The 19,816-nt window shown below is 63.2% G+C and overlaps 3 protein-coding genes across 3 annotated transcripts; all 3 read right to left on the minus strand.

Annotated features, from left to right (window-relative positions):
* Positions 1-2,729: 2,729 nt before the first annotated feature.
* On the minus strand, positions 2,730-3,758 carry LOC311195280 (alpha-2Db adrenergic receptor-like; the record flags this gene model as incomplete). The annotated part of the gene is made up of 1 exon (XM_084268660.1): positions 2,730-3,758. One exon carries the CDS (start codon positions 3,756-3,758, stop codon positions 2,730-2,732), a length of 1,029 nt encoding a protein of 342 aa, XP_084124786.1.
* A 922-nt stretch (positions 3,759-4,680) lies between these two features.
* Positions 4,681-9,301, minus strand: SLC34A1 (solute carrier family 34 member 1; the record flags this gene model as incomplete). Its single annotated transcript, XM_084268925.1, has 13 exons — positions 4,681-5,235; positions 5,327-5,451; positions 5,619-5,735; positions 6,085-6,252; positions 6,510-6,627; positions 6,725-6,820; positions 7,140-7,335; positions 7,408-7,519; positions 7,629-7,772; positions 7,852-7,980; positions 8,438-8,620; positions 8,756-8,872; positions 9,097-9,301. 13 exons carry the CDS (start codon positions 9,299-9,301, stop codon positions 4,681-4,683), a joined length of 2,265 nt encoding a protein of 754 aa, XP_084125051.1.
* Positions 9,302-12,042: 2,741 nt separating this feature from the next.
* Positions 12,043-18,632, minus strand: RGS14 (regulator of G protein signaling 14; the record flags this gene model as incomplete). The annotated part of the gene is made up of 15 exons (XM_084268931.1): positions 12,043-12,278; positions 12,511-12,625; positions 12,829-12,887; positions 13,079-13,160; positions 13,445-13,571; positions 13,735-13,811; positions 13,895-14,098; positions 14,176-14,300; positions 14,389-14,509; positions 14,676-14,825; positions 14,984-15,127; positions 15,694-15,786; positions 15,894-16,048; positions 17,182-17,203; positions 18,588-18,632. The coding sequence occupies 15 exons, from the start codon at positions 18,630-18,632 to the stop codon at positions 12,043-12,045; spliced, it is 1,755 nt and encodes a 584-aa protein (XP_084125057.1).
* Between the last annotated feature and the right edge of the window lie 1,184 nt (positions 18,633-19,816).

The raw sequence follows: 19,816 nt of genomic DNA on the forward strand, positions 1-19,816 counted from the left end.
CACATGGTGATGGGCAGGTCCTTCCACCAGCCTCTGATGATGATGGCAAGCTGCTGGTGAGGACCGGCCTGGGCAGCTGAGCACCGCTCAGTCAGGCCATCCTAATGAGCAGGAGAGGAGGGCCAATAACACAAATTATTTCAAGCACTCGTTGCCCATGGAGTGGGTACTGACTGTGATCCACCATCCCTTCAGCATCTGCTGGCGACCAGGCATTGCATCTTCCAGTTACGAACCCACAGCAATAACGAGGAGGAGGAGGATGCTTTGCCCTGTCATACCTTGGAGGTGATCTCCAGTGTCACTCTGCCAGGGAGGATGAGCTCACTCTACCAGCTTTCTTCTTTTAGAACTGCTTTCTTTTGAAAGGTGGCACATACGTATTTAGAGCTTCAAATGTGATGACTTTGTTTCCATGCATTTGCACGCTTAACCCTTAGGTTGCTACTTTCAGTTTCCTTCCAGTTTTGCAGCACTCTTCTCACAACCAGCAAGAACCATCAGCCAAGGGGCGCTGCCACAGCAGGATGAGTGGCTGGAGAGGTCCTGGTTTTTAGCTCTGCAGAGGCGTGGGTGGAGAGAGCTCCCAAGACTCTCAGGGGAGTAATTCAAAATAATTTAGAGAAATTGGAGAAACAGCCTGAAAAATGCAGGGTGGAATTCCAGGCAGACAAGTGGAGGTCCTGCAGTCGGGCAGGAGTGATCAGTGCTTCAAGGGGAGCTGCTTTCCCACTGGAGTCACAGCGGATCATGAGATGGGAAGGAATAAGGGTCACACTGTGATGGATAAATCAGATCTTGTGTAAACTTGGAAAGGAAAGGGCTGCTGCAGGAGACAGAGTGACCCACTTGATGCCTCTGTCATAGTCAGGATGGTGTGCTGGTTGGTCATGCAGCGGGAGATGCTTGGTGGAGAAACTCTCCCTGGAGTGCCCCAGCACCCTGGTAGTGCCCAGAGTGAAGGGGAAGACCAGGAACCCCCAAACACCACCCAACTCTTGGGATTTGACGTTTTGGGCAACAACCTGAAGCTCCCTGTGGTGGCTTGGGTGTTGCCCCAGTGCCAGTACAGGCTGGCTGTGCCAGCATCTCCTTGTCCAAATGGGGGGGTGGTGGGGTGGTGTCCCTGCATTCCTCCACTCTGTCTGGTTCCTGGCCCTGTCTGCCTTGCAGCATCCCGGTGCTGTGCACTCCTGCCCAGGAGGAGGGATGATGCCTGGTCCTCTGGTCAGCCCCAGCGATGCCAGGCAAGGGCGAGGGCAGGGTACAGGAGTGAGGGCACCGCAGGGCCCCAGGGTGCTAACCACTAACCACGGGGCTGGTGCCCCTCAGGGCGAGCTCCTCTCCCCCAGCTGGCCAAGTCCCCATCAGGCGCCCTCATCTCCCTTGGTATTTTTAGCAGCAAAATGCTGTTTAGTTGTGAAAAGGCAAAAGGCGGCCGTGGGAGGGGAAGCCAGGCAGCAGCGATAGGGCAGCTCCTTCCGCAGACGCTGCCAGCATGGCTCCAACTGCCAGGGCCGGTCACCTCCGGGGCGTCAGTGCCAAGCCCCATCCCAGCACGATCCCCACTGGGAACCTCCGCTGGCCCCAAAGCTCCTGCCACGAGCCTCCACACGCAGGGCCGGTGGGTTCAGGGGATGGCCTGGGTACCGCTGCGAATACCCCCACCCCTTCCAGCCCCACGGACCCCGCAGCCGAGCTGCACCCATCCTGGCAGGGGCTGGCGGGGGCCGGCGTTCCTCAGGCTCCAGCTCCCAGGCGCCAGTGGCTGTTTTTAGCCGAGTGAAAGTCCGATGTTTTGAGATTTTCTATTTTGAGCTGCAAAGCTGGAGAAGTGGAGCGGCCCCTGACCCCCCGGGTGTCTGCGTGGAGCAGGGCAGGGAGCTGGGTAGGGAAGGCGCAGGGCGGCTGCTGTACCCTGGGAGGGTGTGGTTGCCCCCAGGTCTTCACCCCACAGTTGCCCCCGTGGCCCCTCACACCTTGGGCTGTGCTGGAGCTTGTTCCCACGCGGCCCCATCTCCCACGCTCTGCCAGGGGAGGATGGCTTTCCCAGCACCCCTTTGTCACTCCTCCTTTCTCTCTGACAGCAAGAGCCCAGCAAAGCCCCTGAGTGGCACGTGGGCTGTCCCACCCCAGCCCCACACTGCTTGTACCCAGCTGTGGGGTACACTATGAGGAACCCCCATGGTGTGGCACTGCTATGTGCTGATGGGCAGCCAGGGAGGCAGCCCTGACAGAGAGGCACAGGGCTTGGACTGGGATGCTGTGGTGGCACGGTCAGCTCAGCCCAGTGCTGGTGATGCTGCCACGTGGGGAGTTTTGTCCTCCTGCAGCATCCATGGGGCCCATCCCCTGCACAAGAAGATGCTGGGGGTCACAGGGCTACTGAGGAGCTGGGGTTCACCTGGCAGCAAGGAGGACTGGCACTTGCTGGAGCTGCCACGGCAAGTTATAACCACCAGTGGGTCACCTACACTGCAAGGGGGACAGGTAGGGTGACCCGGGGAGGGGGGGATGATGGGTGCTGGCAATGGGTGCCGCTTGCTGAGCGCCCAGGAGGCAGACACCAGCCCCAGGCACAGCCTTTGGCCTCATTTTATTCGACCCCACATTTCCAAAAGTACCTTGAGATGCATGCTGGCGTGGCACTCTGGGGTCCATGGCGGGGCCAGGAGTTGTCAGCAGTGACCGGGGCTGGGGGGCCACATCCTTGGTGTCCCAGCACGGCCCTAGGTGCGGTGCCGGCGGGGAACAGCGAGGAGCCGTTGGAAGGCCGCACGGAAGTCCCGGTTGAAGAGGGTGTAGATGAGGGGGTTGAGGCTGCTGTTGCAGTAGCCGATCCAGAAGAAGAAGCTGAAGAGGGGTTTGGAGACCCGGCAGCCCTCCCCACACACAGCCCCCAGGCTGTAGGTGAAGAAGAAGGGGAACCAGCACAGAACAAAGGCCCCCATCACCACGGCCAGCACGACGGTGAAACGCCGCTCCCGCGCCCGCACCAGCCGCTGCCGGCACAGCGACATGCTCTGGTGCTGGCTCTGGCGCCGCCAGCCCAGCATCCTGACCCCTGGGCCCTTCTTGCCAGCATCGGCGGGGCCCGGGGAGCGGAGGGCGAGGAGGGCTGCTGTCCGACGGGCAGTCAGGTGGTAGATGCGGCAGTAGACAGCGACCATGACGAGGCAGGGAGCGAAGAAGGAGGCGGCACAGGAGGCCAGCACGTACCACGTCTCCTGGCTCAGCTGGCACTCCTGGCCAGCCGGTCGGGCCCGCAGGAGCGGTGGCAATGCCACCAGAGCTGCTGCCACCCAGACTGCCCCGATCATCCCCTTCACCCGCCTGGGGCTGCGGCGCAGGTTGAGCCTGGCTGCCCGGGTGACGGCCCAGTAGCGGTCGAGGCTGATGGCGCAGAGGTGCCCGATGGAGGCGGTGCAGAGCAGCACGTCCAGCGCCAGGTACAGGCTGCACCACAAGCCGCCGAAATACCAGTAGCCCATCACCTCGTTGGCCAGTGAGAAGGGCAGGACCAGGATGGCAACCAGGATGTCTGCCGAGGCCAGGGACACCAGGAAGAGGTTCTGTGGAGCCTGCAAAGCCCGGCTGGTAGAGACAGCCACCACTACCAGTGCATTGCCCACCAGTGTGGCCAGCAGGATGGCCAGGGCAGCCAGCAGGATGAGCCCTGTGGCTGCAGGTGAATGAGGGGCACTGCCAGTGCTGCTGCCGTTACTGGAGGTGTTGGGGAGGGCAGCAGCTGGTTCCATGCTGGCCCAGCCCCTCAGTCAGGTGAAGCCCCATAGGGCTGCCCCCCACCGTTGTGCACCCCGCTCACCGGCACCGCTGCATCTCGTGGCGCAGCCCTGGCATTGCCAAGCCCCTGGATAGTGCGTCCCGGTCGCTACCGCTCCTGTACTGACCCACTCTGGCAGCAAGACAGGTCGTCTCAGCCGGGTGGCAGCCACCCGGCCAGGCATGCAGGATGGTAGCAGGGCTGGGAGTCCTGCGGCAGCTCCCACCACAGCCCTGCTGCTGGCTCTGCTGGTCCCAGCCCGGGAGGAGGGCGGGCGGGAAGGCGGGAGGGAGGGATGGGCCAATATCTCGCTGGCAGGAACCCAAGCATTTGTGGGCAGTGGGAGAAGTGGTTGTTGCCAACACTTAAAGGGCTCCTGCCAGGTCAGCTCGGTGGGTGGGCTCCTGACATGGGTGCCAAGGTGCCCCGTGGGCCAGGGGCACTGCCTGGCCGTGCTGAGTCGGCATCCTGCCGAGCCCCAGCCTAGCAGCACAGCCTGGTGAGTGCCAGCTCAGCCCTCGGGGGATGAGGCAGGTGGAGGAAGGTGCTGCCTGTGGCACGTTGGTGCGGGCTGGCTGCAAACCCCAGGTGCAGGGTTTGGCTGTGGCACGAGCCGTGGGTGTCACCACAACACCAGCAGTGCGTTTGATGCAGCCCTGGCACCGGGCACCTGTGCAGGGCCTGGCTGTGCAGTGGCAGTGTACAGATGTGAGGGCAGATGGTGGGTGTCTGGCCCCCATGGCTCTGAGGGTGGCACTGGCAGGGTTTGCAGAGACAGGAGCTGAGGAGGCACAACACCCGGGGTGCGGGTGCTCGGCTTTTATTAGATACCAACTGGGCAGGGATGCTGGACACCAGGTAGCCACAGGACCAGTGGCCCGGGCACATGGTGCTGGCTAGAGGCGGGTGGCACCATGCAGGGGTGGGCGAGGGGAGCCCACCCGGCTGGCAGGGATGGGCACCTCCTCCAGATAGGAGAGCGCGGGGTTCTCAAGCCCCAGCCTGGCCTTGTCACGGGGGGGACCCTCTCGCTCCTCCCAGCCCTCGGGGCTACGGCAGCGGTCGGTGCAGCAGAGGGTGGCCCGGGTGATGAGCCGGTCGAGGGGCTGCAGAGAATGCATCCAGGCAGGGAGGAAGTCCCAGGTCTGCAGCCATTTGGGTAGGCGGCCAGGGCTGCGTGCCTGCAGCGCGTTCACCAGCCCCACGAAGAAGAGGAGGCTGAGGAAGGGTGCACCCACCCCCACCAGTGCCCGCCAGCCTGCCATGGAGATGCCGAAGATGAGGGAGGGCAGCAGGAGGAAGCAGACGATGAGGTACAGGACAGCAAACCAGCGGTACTTGGCCGTGCGCTCGCCCAGAGCCTTGGCCATGCGGATGGGCAGGCGGGTGAAGGGCAGCGGGTACCACAGCAGGATGCCCGAGATGTTGAAGAAGAAGTGGCAGAGGGCGATCTGCAGGAATGGCAACCCCATCAGGCCAGGCAAGACCCTGTCTTGCCTAGTGCCCCCCACTATCCTGGTCGTGGCCCCAGGCTGCCCGTACCTGGAAGGAGCTGGCCAACTTGTCCCCAGGGCTGGCCAGGGCGGCCAGGATGGCGGTGGTGGTGGTGCCGATGTTGGAGCCCAGGGTCAACGGGTAGGCACGCTCAATGCTGATCACCCCCAGGCCTGCAGGAGAGCCACCCATCCTGTCCCACTGCTCCTCACCAGTGCTGTCCCCATGCTGTCACAGGGAGGCACAGCTCCTTCTGCCCCATTGAGTGCCCCAGCACCCACGGGCCATCATGGGGGGGGCACCTGCACATGGCAGGGGATCAGCTTTGGCCAGGACTCACCAATCAGGGGTGTGATAGCCGAGGTGAAGACAGAGCTGCTCTGCACCACGAAGGTCATCCCAGCGCCCACCACCATGGCGAAGTACCCAGTGAGCCAGCTGAGCGGGTGCGGGAGGTCTGCCAGGGCGTGACAACAGGCATGGGCATGGCCATGAGCATGGAGACATCAGCTGGGAGCTGCCCAGTGCTCCCACATGGTGCTGGGGAGGGGGTTGTGGAGCCAGGCTCTGGGTATGGGGTCAGGCTCTGGGTGGCTGGTGGCCAGGGTGGCTGGGGAGGGAAGATGTGGAGACCAGGAGGCCATGACAGCCGTAAGGAGAGTGGGGATTGAGGGCAGGCAGGAGAACTGGGGTTAAGGCAGTGGCAGTGATGGGTCTGAGGGCTGGGAGTGGGGATGGGGTTAGGTGGCCGTGGGGCAGGCAGGCTCCCATCCCACTCACCCTGCAGTGGTCCCTGTCCCACTCACCGGTATTGATGACTTTCTGGATGACTTTGGCCACCTGTCCCTTGAGCAGGGAGTTGAGGAGTTTGACCAGGAGGATAAGGCAGGTGCAGAGCACGACGAGGGACCCAGCCAGCAGCACCAGCCCCACGGCCAGGTCAGGCAGCGGCGTGTCAGTGAAGAGATGCTCGCCTGCCCCACAGCATGGCTGGGCAAGGAGCTGGGGCCATCTTGGCCCCACTCACAAAGCTGCCCCCCCCCCCCCCCAAAAAAAAAGCCCCACAGCTGGGTCCCAGCCCCAACATCTCCCAGTCCTGCCCCACATCATGACTCCAGCCCCATGCCCTGCCACCCTCAGTCCCACATAAAGCCCCCCCAGCCCCACCTGCACCTTCCCAGCCTAATCCCCTGTGCCCCCAGCCCTGTCCTAGCCCCCTGCACCCACTCACACTTCTGCCTCGTGAAGTTGTGGAGGGTCTCGATGCCCTTAGTGCGGCAGTGGCCGGGGGCCGTGCAGTTCAGGGGGGGCCCAAGCCCCACGGCAGCCATCTGCAGGGAGAAGGTGGGGTGCAGCTGGATTCACAGCATCCTTGGTCAGGCCCTGCCCACCACCCACCCTCCTTGGGATCACCTAGTGACCCTAGCAAGGCCATGGGCCCCTCACCTGTGGGGATGCAGGCCCACACCAGACACGGATGAGGCTCCGGTTGCGCAGACTCTCATCCCCCGTTGCAATGCCTGTGATCACTGACTTGTCCAGCTGCAACAAAACACACCTTGGAGAGGGTCTTTGGGGGCTGACAGCACTCCTGGCTTGGGGACATCTTCGCTCAGATGGGGACACTTGGGATACAACCACCAGTGCTGGGGACATCACCACCAGCACTGGGGCAGCAACGCTTGGGAACCACAACCAGCCCAGGGACACCACTGCCAGCCTACAGACACTTGGGCATGACCACTGTCAAAGAGGCACCAGCACTGGGGACATCACCACTAGCGCTGGGAAAGCAGTGCTGGGGGACCACTGGCAGTGGGGGACACCACCCTGAGGGACACCACAGCCAGCCCAAGGAGACCTGGATGATGAGCTTGGTGAAGGGCTCTGTGATGATCTTCAGCAGGTCGGGGGCATCCTTCCCACTGCGGATGTTGAAGGTGGCCACGACCAGGCGGGTGACGTGGTGCAGGTACCCACTCACCACCTCCAGCGGCAGCAGCACCAGCACCGACAGCCAGTTGAAGCAGTCGTGCACCGTGGCGCCAGCAAAGGCCCTGTTGAGAGGAGCCCATCAGCATGGGGTGGCCCTAGGGAGCAGCCCCCAGCACCCCAAGAGAAGCTCTCACCGTTTGAACTCACTGCGGTCTCCAGCCTGCATGAGGGCCACGATGGTGTTGGTGACAGAGGTGCCGATGTTGGAGCCCATGATGATGGGGATGGCAGAGCGCACCTCCAGCACTGAGGACAGAGACACCTACTAGCCCTGTGTGGCCCAGCTCAGGGTGACCCCATCCAGCTACCTCATCCCACAGCCTCAGGTTCCCAGAAGCACCACGGGTGCACTCACACCCTGAGGAGACCATGCTGACGATGATGGAGGTAGAGGTAGAGGAGCTCTGCACCAGCACCGTCACCAGGATGCCCACCACCAGCCCAGCCACTGGGTTGGAGAGGATGGCGTTGTCCTTGAAGATGTCCCCGGCCACCTTGCCTGCAAGAGAGCGTGTGTGACAGGGTACTGGCACAGCAGGGTCCTGGCACCAGCCATCCAGGTGCCCCCACCACCCTACCTCCTGCTAGCTGGAAGGCAGAGCTGAGCACGTCCAGGGAACACACAAAGAGGTACAGGAACCCGAACATCAAGGGCACCTTGAGAAGGGAGACACAGATGGACTGGACCCTGGCCCAGCACCCCAGCTCTGCACAAGACAAGAGAGAAAGTTAAACACCAGCCACGGCACATGCGTGGCTCCCTGGGCTTCCACAGCCTCACACCATCCTCCAGTGCTCCCAGTAGGACCGGGCTTGTGTCCCCAGGTGTGCTGCCACTCCCCAGGCCCCCTCCATCTCCTCTTACTCCCATCTTGGCCTTGTCCCAACCCCCTCCTCATCGCCCCTTGGCTCTGCCCACAGCCCTGGGGGAGCTAAGCTTCTCCCCCACTGGCAGGCAACCCACCATGCTGGGGGTCTGGTGGGGATGCCAATGCAAGGACTGGCACTGCGGGGTAGCAGGGAGGAACTGCTGCCAGCCCCAGGGGCAAAGCTGGGGTGTCCTGGCATCCCATGGCCCTGAGGCACCCCTGGGTGCCCCGGCAGGTTCCTGGGGTGTCCCCCAACATGGGTGCCTTGTGCCCCCCTATTGTCTGCAGGTCTCACCTGGTTTCTGCAGCTCGTCCAAGCCCAGACGGGGCCCCTGCCAGGGCAGCGCGTCCAGCTCGTAGCGCTCCCTGCCCTCGCGCAGGCGCCCCGGGGAGCCGGGGCAGGGGAAGCCATGGTCAGGGCACGGCACTGCACCCACGGTGAAGGGGCAGGTGTGGGCGCCTGGCAGCCGGTGCAGAGCTGGGGAGAGGAGAGTACCCACCTTACAGCCCTGTCCTTACAGGGAGGCCTGAGCACTGCTTGGGCCAGGGTCTGGCCAGAAGCATTGCTGAGCCCAGCAGGGTGAGGAGGAGAAGGAGGGCTGGGGACACCTACCTTGGGGGCTGGGGCAGTAGGCAAACTGGGGCCCATGCACCACCCTTCCTCCCCGCATCGGGCAGCGGGGTAGGGCCGGGCTCTCCCTCCGGTATGGCAGCATCACTCCTGCTGAGGCTAAGCAGAGGCAGCTGTGCGTCACCACGGCAGTCATGGCTGCGCCGCGCTGACCACCACCAGCCCCCCAAATCCTCTCAGTGCTGGCACCACTGAGGAGAACCAACCCATCACCTGATGGTGCCCTGAGCCCACGGCTGCTGCTGTATCGCCCCAATGAGCTCCTGCAAGGGCAGGAAGGGAGCATGGAGAGGGGAACCCCTCCTGCTTTGGGTCCTGCTCACCTGGGGCTGGCTGGGCACTCAGGGCAGCACCGTGTCCACATGCCACATCCACGCGTCCCTCCAGCAAAGTGGCCTGTGGAGCATCGTGGCCCTTTATATGCACACCAAGAGCAAAGTCTAAGGAGCCCTGCGTTGCCCCTCGCCTCCGCTCACTGCTCACCTCCTCCCCAGAAATTCCTGCAGTTAATGGGTAACCCCACAGCATCCCACGTCAGCTGCGGCCCCAGGGCGGGATGGGGCACGTGCCACCAGGGTACCGCTTCTGGCACATGCCGCCTCGCCCACCCGAGGCTCAGCATCGTCTCTGGGTGAGCAGCAGCTGGTGAGGTGGGGAGCAAAGCCAGGGTGGTGCTGGAGCCCCAGCGTCCAAGGAGTGATGCCAGCTCTCCATCGCTTGCTGCCGGTGCTTCATCCCCTGCATGAGAGGAAGAGGAAGAGAAGGAGAAGGGCTCTGTGCTGGTGCTGCTGGGGTATCCCCAAACCATCCGCCATCGTCGGAGCCATCAGCCATGAGGGATCTGGCTCTGCCCAGGGCACGTGCCATCCTCACAGCCAGGGACTCGGCAGCGGGTTACGTCAGCACCAGCGCGGTCCCCACGCCCTGTTGCTGGTGGTGATGGTGGCACGCAGCCCGGCTCAGCTCTTGCCAACAGCTCTGCACGGAGCGTCCGGCAGCGCCGCAAAGGCTGCGTGGGGCAGAGCCTGTGTTTTCCCAGCACGTGCCATGCTGAGGTGGGCAGGAGCAGAGCGACACCGGCGTTGCCGTCATCACCTCCTCCATGCTGTTTATCATTACCTGCTGTTTATGCATCTCCAGCCAAGTTTCCATCCACCCACGAGGTGCCCGGCCAGCTCGCCTCCCTGTCTGCCCCAGGGAGAGCCAAGGGCCAAAGGCCCCTCCAGCCTGGACACCCACAGGGAACAGACATGGAGGGGCCATGTTGTCACCATGTCCCTGTTTCTCCAGGATCAGACACTCCCGGGATCCACCACCATGGACAAATCAGCTGTGATTGTATGGGGAGAGCAAGGGGAGATTCCTTGGGTACCCCAGGGTGCTCGGGACAGCCTGGGAACATCCTGGCCACTGCTGGAGCATCATCGAGCCTCAGCCAAGTCTCAAACTGATGGTGCCACAAGAGGTGCCACAGCAAGGGGACATGTCCTGCCCCTGCAGGGCATGGGGACCCTTCTGGCCCAGGGGTGCAGCCAGTGGCACCCACAGAACCCCCTATCAGGCTGTGGTGGGCAGAAAGCCTGTGTCCACACTTGCCCCATGCCCGGAGGCTCTTGGCCAGCTGCCCCCACAATCATTAACCCAGTGAGGCCCTGGCAGCTCTGGCTGTCACTCATTGACAGGGTTGGGGCTGAAGTCCTTGGCTGTGGCAGCCCCACAGCTTCCCCTACACCATGAACGATGGTGGCAAAACAAGCTCTTGGCACTGCCCCTTGCTGCCAGGGAAGGTGGCATGGCTGGCCCTGGAGAGCTCTGTGGGGTACAGGGAGGATGGGAGGGCATCACTGCCAGGAAAAGCACCTCAGTGTCGGAGGAAGGAGAGGGACACGTGTCCAGGCAATGCTCTTTATTTCCCCCGGTTTCACACCATAGACGGGACTGAGCAGCATTACGGAGACACAGGGGAGCTCTGACCGGGGGCGCAGGGCAGCAGCCAGCCTTGGCAGTGAGGGGCAGGGTGGCCATGGGCTCCATCCCTGGACGAGCCCCAGGGCTCCCTTAGGCCACCCCTCTGCCTCTGGCTGGGCAGTGGTGATGCAAGGAAGGGCCCTGGCACACGCAGATGATGACAGGATCTCCTGGCTGCTGTCTGGGGGGCTGTTGGGCTGTCTCCATCACAGACTGGGTCTGGGAACCCTGGGGACAGGGGTCTGCCCAGGACGGGGACCTGCTGGGCGCAGCCCAGCCCAGCAGAGCCAGGCTCAAGGTTAGTGGCCAGCACAGCTGCTGGCAGGGATGCCAGACTGGGCACACACTGGGTACCTGCACACCAGGCTGAGATGCTCAGCACCCAGGGGTGCTGCATTCCGCTGGCATGAGGCAGGCCTGTTCCCAGGTGTTGAGCACCCATGGCCACAGCTAAGCTGTGGCAGGGGACCTATGGGAATCTGCTCCTGAAGGCTGCTTCAACAGCTGCTCAAGCAGCATCTCCCTGCCTGGAGGAGGAAGAGGAAGGCTTCTGTGGCACAACCCGCTGGCTCTGGCTCTGTCTGCTCAGGGCAGGAACCATGTATGGCTCTGTGCCCTGCCCTGCAACAGCACTGAGCCTGGCAGGATCAGGCCCATCCACGCTCACACAGTGCAGACACTAACAACCTGCCGGGACACAGGCAAGCAGGGCCATGCTTACCCTCCTTGGCACACACAGACCCCCGCATCACCAACGGGGAAGCCCCATTCCTGCGGGATAAGGGACCGGATCCAGCCCTCAGCTCCAGGCACACATTCTCCTGCCCCTGCCTGCCCACAGCACTGGTGTTTGGGGCTGGCTCCTGCTTTGCCACCGCACCCACCTGTGTCCTCTCTATCCCACACACCCTTTGGTTGAAGGGTGCTTTCCCCACCCGAACAGTCCATGAGCCGTGCCAGCCCGGCTCTGGCAGGCTTTGCCAGGGCAGCAGCTCTGCTGCAGGCAGAGGCGCTGGGCAGGACAGTGCCAGGCATGCGTGGGACGTTGCAAAGTGCTTTGCAACGGGGGTTCAAACTATGTACAGGACTCCCTTGATGTGCACCAGGATGTGACCCCTCCAAGGGGCATGGCAGAGGCTCAACCACTCACAGCAACACGACACGACAGTTTGGGACAGGACGTGGACGAATCTGCGGTCCAGGCAGTGTCGGTGGTGCAGGGCAGGGGCTGGTTGGACCCCATGTTGAACCCCGGCATGGCCCGGGGGTACCACGCGCCGGGTGCGGATGTGCAGCAGGACTCATCGGAGCTCACGGTTGACTGGAGGCTGAGCGGGCGCAGGCTCTGCAGGCTGAGGACAGCTGCTTCCCTCAGAGCCTGCGCAAGGGGCATCGGGTTGATTCGACCCCTCACAGGCTCTGTCACCCTGCCCGGGGAGCTGGAGGAAGTCAGGCAGGACCAGGTCCTCCTTGGAGAGCAGCCCGCGCTGGTCGTTGGCCCGGCAGCTCTGGGCACGGTTCAGCAGCTCCACCAGCCCTGGGGGAAATGCGGGTCATGCACCTGAGCCCGGCACTTGGGCTCCTGTCCTAACACCTCGGCTGCCCTCTCCACCTGATGTGACCCTGAACATAGCTCAGGCACAGCACCTGCACCTTCTCCCTCCTCCTTGCTAGCACCCACGGGACCCTGCACCCATCCCCAGCAGACCAGGGACCTGGCGTCCCTCAGCCCGTGTTTTGTCCCAGGTTTCAGACACACCCGGTCTCACCTTCCAGGTCGTATGTGCGGCGGTTCAGGTTCGTGGCAGCTGAAGCCCGGGACCGGGAAAAGGAGGAGGGCATCTCCCACAGCATGTCTGTCTCTGCTCCCGTTGGGCTTCCCTCCTACAATGAGCAGCCCAGGCATCGGCGATGGGGCAAGGAAGCAGCACTCCCCCAGCCCACATCCTCATCGCCCTCCCCCAACCTCGACACCCTCTGCCCAGCCCCGTGGCATGTGTGGGGGCTGGAGCAGGGCACACCTTCCCATGGGCTGTGACAGCAGCCATGGGGCATCTCTGACTGGGGTGGTGGGATCTTGAGCTCACCTCACTCCGGAGTGGGGAGGGGGTGGCTGTGGCCTCAGCGCTCTCCATCACTCGCACATCTGCAAAGCAAGGGATGCTCAGTGCCCTGTGCCAGACCCCAGTCCTGGCCCAGCTGCTGACAGGATGGAGTCCGTCCCAGGGAGCAGTAGCCATGGCCAGCAGAAAGCAGACTGGTCCTGTGAGCACTCTCAGTGGGGGGGGACACATGTCCAGGCAGGGGGACACAGGCTTGGAGGGGATGACACTTTACCTGCTGGTGTTTCCAGGACAAGTTTCTGAGCAGCCACCGTGCTGACCAGCTTCTCCAGGTCCACAGCAGCCGTCTCACCTTGCTGCAATGGAAAAGCCAGCCGGTGTCACACTTGCTGTGGCACGGCAGAGGCAGCCAGGCTGAGGACCCCCGAGCTCCCTGGTCCGACCCTGCTGGGTCACAGGCTGTGCAGCACAGAGCACACCCACCAGCCCCTCCCTTCCCGTGGAGGGGTGTCACAGCCCATCTCAAACACCAGTGACTCTTCATGAGCCCACAGGCTGCCCTGGCATGGACAAACTGCTCCCCACAACTGCTGGCAGCCTCTCTGGCTGGGATCATGCCCACTGAGGCTCAAGCCCTCACCCGTCGCAATGATGCCGCCTCCATTCTCACGCCGTACTTCCCCAGCATGGGCTGCAGCGCTTCCCGGATGCGCTTGTTTGGCTTCGCCATGATGCGGATGGTCTTATTGAGGGAAGAGATTTCCAGCCTGTGGAGGGGACAGGAGGCTGTTGACAGGCATGGACAGGCAGGACAGGTGGGGGGGGCTGTGTGGGACTCCCCCTGGGGTTGGGTGCAGGGAGATGGGGTTGCTGTGCGTGATGTGCACCAGACACGTGGACAACAGCACCAGCCCCAAGGCTCCCACTCACTCAAAGCTTATCCTGTTCTCCAGCTTCACCTCCTGGTCAGCCAACACGGAACACTCCTGGTCCAGCACCAGTGCCTTCTGCAAGAGCCAAACCGTCAGGAAACAGTGTGGTCCCAGCATGAGGATAGAACCCCCTCCCCTCTCCCCCCTGCCCGCCCTACCTGTTGGTTCCCCACCAGGTAGACCTTGATGTCAGGGAGGCTGAAGCCGCGCTTCTCGCATATCCCCGCCAGCATGTCACGGATGGAGTGGCCGGGCCGGACGGAGGCCAGCGAGGCCGTGCCGTCAGGCAGGTACACGCAGCAGTACTTCATGGGCTTGGCTGGCAGCTCTGCCTCACTGCCCCCCAGGCTCTTCCGATGGCCCTGTGGGAGGGATGCAGTGGGATGAGGCCGGCTGGTGGCAGCATCATGCCGTTGGGGCAGGCACAGTGACAACTCACCTCTGTCCAGGGGCTGGTGGCCGTGCTGGCCGAGGACAGGAAGCCCAGGTCCAAGCTGGCCGAGGAGTTGAGCGAGCCCTGGGACTCCCGCCACAACATGGCATTCCCACTGCCTTCTCCCCCCTCTAGGACAGACAGAGGGACAGTGATGGGCACTGTGGGCACCCTTCAGGAGGGGTGCAGCCCCTCTGCCCCGCTCGGCACAGCACCCACCTGCCCAGGAGGGCTCCCGCCGCTCTCCCTTCCTGAAGGACCGTCGGGGGCTGCGGTTGGCACTGCTGCCGGCCGTCTCCACGCCCAGTGGCAGGGACTTGCCCAGCTTCAGCTTTGACTTCTGGGTGAATGGGATAACATCTCAGCATGGGGACATCTGAGGCTGCCCCTTCCCTTTCCCCAGTCCCCTGACCACTCGTCTGTCCTCAGCCTGGGGCTTGGTTTGCTCCAAGCAGCAGGGAAGGGACCCATTGCCATTTTTTCAGGTGAAGGGACATCCCACTCACCTTGCTGAGGTCTGGTGGGGGACTGCTGCTGCGGGAGTGGGGCCGCAGGTCAGGCAGGGGCAGCCCCTGGCTCTCTGCCTGCAGGCAGGCCTGGTAGAGTGGAGACTTCACGAAGCGTGTGTAGCTGTCAAACTTCATCAGATTAAAGATCTGCAAAGGGAGGAAGTGTGTGCTTAAGACCCCTGCCCACCTGCATCTCACTCCAGCCACTGCCCTGTGGCTCAGCCCCATGGTGACAGCAGTGACATGCAGGGTGGTTCTGCAGCCCCCATACCATGGGTGGGGTGGAGCTTGGGTGCTGCTCGTACCTGGAGCTGCTGGACACGAAACATGTCTGGGGAGGGGGTGGCCAGCATGTCCTCCCCAATCCAGGCCTGCTTGTCGATGTTCACGGGACTGACTGAGTGGCTGGAAAGGAACTCATCGTAGATCCGTCGTGCCTCCTGGGCCAGCTGGGGGAGCGGGGTGGTTAGGCTGGGACCAGGAGCACCCTCCTCACTGCTACCCTGAGGGGAGCCCCTGGCTCACCCCACAGACCCTCCTGAGCCCTGAGGAGCCAAGTCTCTCCTGGGACCAGCTCCATACCTGGGCTTCAAGACAGGTCTTGGAGCAAGCTGCCCCCACCCAGCACCAAGCTCTGGACACAACACGCTGGTCTCTCCATAGAGGTACAGCCCAAGGTAGGAACCATCCTCCCCAGCCACGTGGCTCTGTCTCCCTGACCTCCCCCATCTAGCTCTCTGCCCTTCTTTCTTCTCTTCCCAGCTGCACTCTTCACTCTCTGACCACCCCAGGCTGGAGAAGCACATCCTGCTTCGTGGGATGGGGCTTTTCAGATGCACATCACATCCACCTCCTTGTCCCTCCCACAGGAGACCCCAGCCTGCTCAGCCTCCCGTTACAAGGGTCTGCTGGGACCCTGGGACACACAGACACGACGGCCACCTCCACCTCTGCCCACACCCCTCCCACGTGTGACCCAGGCTCAGCTGCCCCACGGCTGTGTGGAGGCTGGTACCTGCTGCGTGTCGCTGGCCGGGATCTGCTGGAAGCGCTCACATGCCTGCCAGAAGTAGACGTTTTCGGCACTGAACTCCTTCTTGAGGAACTCCTGTGGGGCAGAGAGAGCTGCTGGCCTGGCTGGCACCACAGCTGTGGGACAGCTGGTTGCCGACAGTGGCCAGCAGTGGGGACCACGCTCTGGGCTGCAGCACTCACAGTGAAGTAGGTGACAGCCACGCGGTCCTGCAGCAGCGTCTCGAAGGACTCAGCCCAGCTGACCACAGACCCCTGCGAGGAGCCGCAGGCGGCTGGTGGTCCCGGCAGACTGTTCACACTGTGGTTGCTGCCACGGGCCCTGGAGGCGTTTAGCTCTGAGAGAGAAAAAGGGTCGGTTCTGGCTGCCTGGGTGTGCCCCAGTGTCACTCCCCCGTCACCAGCAGACCTCAAGGCTCTGTCTGCAGAGAGTTCATCCGCCCCATCCCCATCGGGGCTGGGGAGCCCTCAGGGAGGGAACACGAGGAGCTTCACAGTGGTACCCTGGGTGGACTGTGCACCACGATGCCACAGCTGGCACTTTCCGGTGTGACAGCCCTCCCTGCCACCACCGACCACCCTCCCCTCCCTGGGGTGTCACCATGATTCCACCTGTGACTCACCTCCAAGGGGAACAAAGCAAATGCATGGGGAAGGCACCCAGCCAGGGAGGAAAGTGGGGTGGAAAGGTACATGGGGGGCACATGGTGGGGAGGGAAACTCAGAGGATGGGTAGAGGTGCCTTTTCCATCCCTCCAGCCATGACAAGACACAAACCCAGGAAGGCACAGACAGTGTCATCCCTGGCTCCCAACCCCGAGGAAACCCTCCCCTGGGGAAACCCAAGGTTTCAAATGGAGTCATGGTTTCAAATGGTGCATTCAAATGGAGTCCCTCTGTCAAAGACATGGAAGTTCCCAGGGGCAACCCCAACTTTTGAACTTGTTTGGCTGCTGAGCATGAGCAGCTGGGAGCAGAGGGCCATTTGTAGAAGGTAAGGGTATGGAAGTAGGGCTCTCCCAGTAAAGCCAGTGGGAACAGAGGAGGCTTCAGGGTGTTGTTTTGCCCCTTTCCCACATGTGCAGATGGGAGCAGCAGCCCTCCCGCACCCCGCGCTGGGAGGATCCTGCACTGGGACCAAGATGTGTGATTGGGCAGGCTAAGATCTGCTGCACAGTGAGACAGATGGACAGACAGATGGACTCCCTCAGAGAGCTTGGGGCTGGCTGGTACCCAGGTTCTGCTTGCCCTGGGAAGCCCCAGCACCCATGGGATGTCAGTGGAGCAGCCAGAACGGAGGGACAAGCGGTTTAGGAGGGATAATGGGGTACAGCGAGTCTCTGGCACAGGGCTCAGCCCAGCACTGGGGGGGCCTGGCCATGCACTAGCCCTGACATCAGGCTGGCTGTGGGCTTCCCCCTCCCCTGAAGATGATGCTGGCCTTCTGTATTAGAGCAAAGAGCAGCCTTACCTCCATCCGACACAGCTGGGCCCTGCAGGGGTGGAGAGAAGAGAGGTGAGAGGGGCCACATGGCATTGGGGTCAGGCAGTGCCCCTGCCTGGCCAGCCAGCAGCATCAGGGCAAGCCCAGTCCAAAGCCAGGAGCAAAGGACACAGGCTGCCAGCAAACAGCACTCTGGTGCAGGCTGTACCAGGATGGCTGCCCATGGCAGAGGCAGGATATTGGGCTCCCGACCTGGAGGCATCGAGTAGGGGTCAGGGGGGGTGGGTTACAGCTTTCCTCCCACCTCCCTCACCTCCTGCCCTGAGGCCAGGCCAGCAATTGGGAAAGGGCAGACGCTATCAGATGTTACCCTGCCACCGCTGCCCAGGGAGGAGAGAAGCAGCCTCCTCGGCACAGGAAGAGGAGGGGAGGAGGGGAGGGAAGGAAGGACAACCACAGCCCTAGGCAGGCAAACTGCCTGCTCCCTCCTTCCTCTAGTCCTAGGGCTACTGGGGGCAGATGCCCAAAACGGGGGACCACATCCTGATAGAGCTGCCAGCCCAGAGCAGGCTACCCTGCAGCACACCCTGGGCCACCCCAGAAACCTGCTGTGGGGAAGGAACCCCCAGGACCCACAAGAAGCAGGGACGTGGGCAGAGCTGGCAGAGCGTCTGCAGCCACAGCCCAGCCGAGCACTCCCTGCAAGGTGCTGTCTCTCACTGCCTGCCTGGGGCAGCACTGAAGGGGTGCCTTTGACCTGGCTGGCCAGTGTCCCCCCCTACACCCCCAGCATGTCCCCATCTGAGCCCCAAACACCCCAGCCCCACTATCCCCCCCCCCGCCTGTCCCTGCCACCCCACATGCCACTGCCATGCCCCAAACACCCCAGCCCCACAAATCCCAGCCCTGCCTGCCCATTCCCCCAGCCCCACACCCCCCTACTTAGCCTCACTCTTCCCCATCCATCCCTGCTGCCCACACCCACATAGCTCTGCCCTGCCCATGACACCCAGCGCCGCACCCACCAGCACCGCTGACTCCTGCTACCCCATCCCTGTAAGTCACTGCTTGGCCACCATCCCCATGCTATACATCCCCACTTTCATCGCTGCCCCAGCCTTGTAACCTCCTGCCTGCTCATTACCCCAACCCCACACCCCCTGCCTGCCTGCTACCCAGCCCCAAATACTGCTGCCCGCCCTAATACCCCTCTACATCTCTGCCTGCTTTGGATAACCAAGCCCCATACTGCCCTGCCCGCTACCCAGCCCCACACCCCCGCCTGCCCGCTCTCCTCTCCACACCCTTCTGCCTGCCCGCTACCCAGCCCCACACCCCGCGCCGCCTTCCCGGTACCCGGCCCCACGCCGCGCCGCCGGGCGGGGCAGCCCCGAGGGATGGAGACCGGCGCCCCGACGCCAGCCGGGACTTACCATGCGGCCATTGTGGACCAGCAGCAGCTTGGCCTTGCCCTGCATGCCTGGCACGGCCCGGCCCGGCCCGGCCGAGTTCGCTACCGGCGCGGCCCGCGGCCCCGCAGCATCCCCGGCCGGCGGCGCGGCGCGGCACGACTCTCCCGACCCGGCCCGGCGCTCCCCGGCACTACCGCTTTCGGCTGCCACAGGAAGTGTCGCCATGGGAACCGAGACCGCAGCGGGGGGGGAACGGAGCCGCCCTCCTTCCCCGCGCCGCCGCCGCCGCCGCCACCGACCCCGGCACCGCCCCGGTGGGGACCGGCTCCGGCTCGTGGCCAGGAGCCGCCGCGGCTCTGCCCGCATCCCCGTCCCCATCCCGTCTTCACTTTCATCCACATTTTCAGCCCCACCCTTATCCCTGTCTCTATCTGCACCCACATCCGTGACCCCATCCCTGTTGCCACCCACATCCGTGACCCCATCCCTGTTGCCACCCACATCCGCGACCCCATCCCTGTTGCCACCCCCATCCGCGCCTACATCCCCATCCCAACCTCCATCCCAATCCCCATCCCATCCCCACCGCAGCATGTGCTGCCTCGGGGTCACCACCCCATCGCCACATCACTGCCAGGAGCCGGGGCAGCCTTTGGGGGCTCCTCCTGGGCACCACATCACCCCGGGGAAGGGGTGTGTGTGTGTGGGGGGGCACACCCAACACACCCCTCCACCAGTCACCCTGCTGCCGCTTGCCATGGCCACGCAGTGGGTCTGGGGGTGACCCTCAGGGCCGCGCTGCTGTTGCTGATGGTGGCGGCTGATGTTTGGGGAGAGCTGCCCGCGTCACCAGCGCCGGCAGAGCCTGGCAGAGAGGAGCGGTGGACGTGCAGCTTGGAGCCACCAAACTGATGCCTAAGCACTTTTACCCATTCTCTCAGGTCCAGGTTCCATCTTCATCAGCAACCACAAACCAGTCCAGGATATTTTAAGATATTTGTTAGGAAATATAAGTAACCAACAGTTACAGGATAAACCGCAGAGCGCCATGGCAACCCACTCATGGAAATGCTAATAACTGGGACGTAAGGTGGGTGATTAACCTATCAAAAACAGAACCCTAACATTAAGTTGGGTGCAGATCTATGCAGAGAAAAACGAAGTGTTCCCACCACGACCAGGCACAAAAAAGCCGCGTGGCATTAGCAGAGCCAGTCCCGGCGGGGTTTGCGGGCAGGGGGGAGCGGAGG

Source organism: Gallinula chloropus, assembly GCF_964237585.1.
Source record: "Gallinula chloropus genome assembly, chromosome: 10".
Lineage (NCBI taxonomy): Eukaryota > Metazoa > Chordata > Aves > Gruiformes > Rallidae > Gallinula > Gallinula chloropus.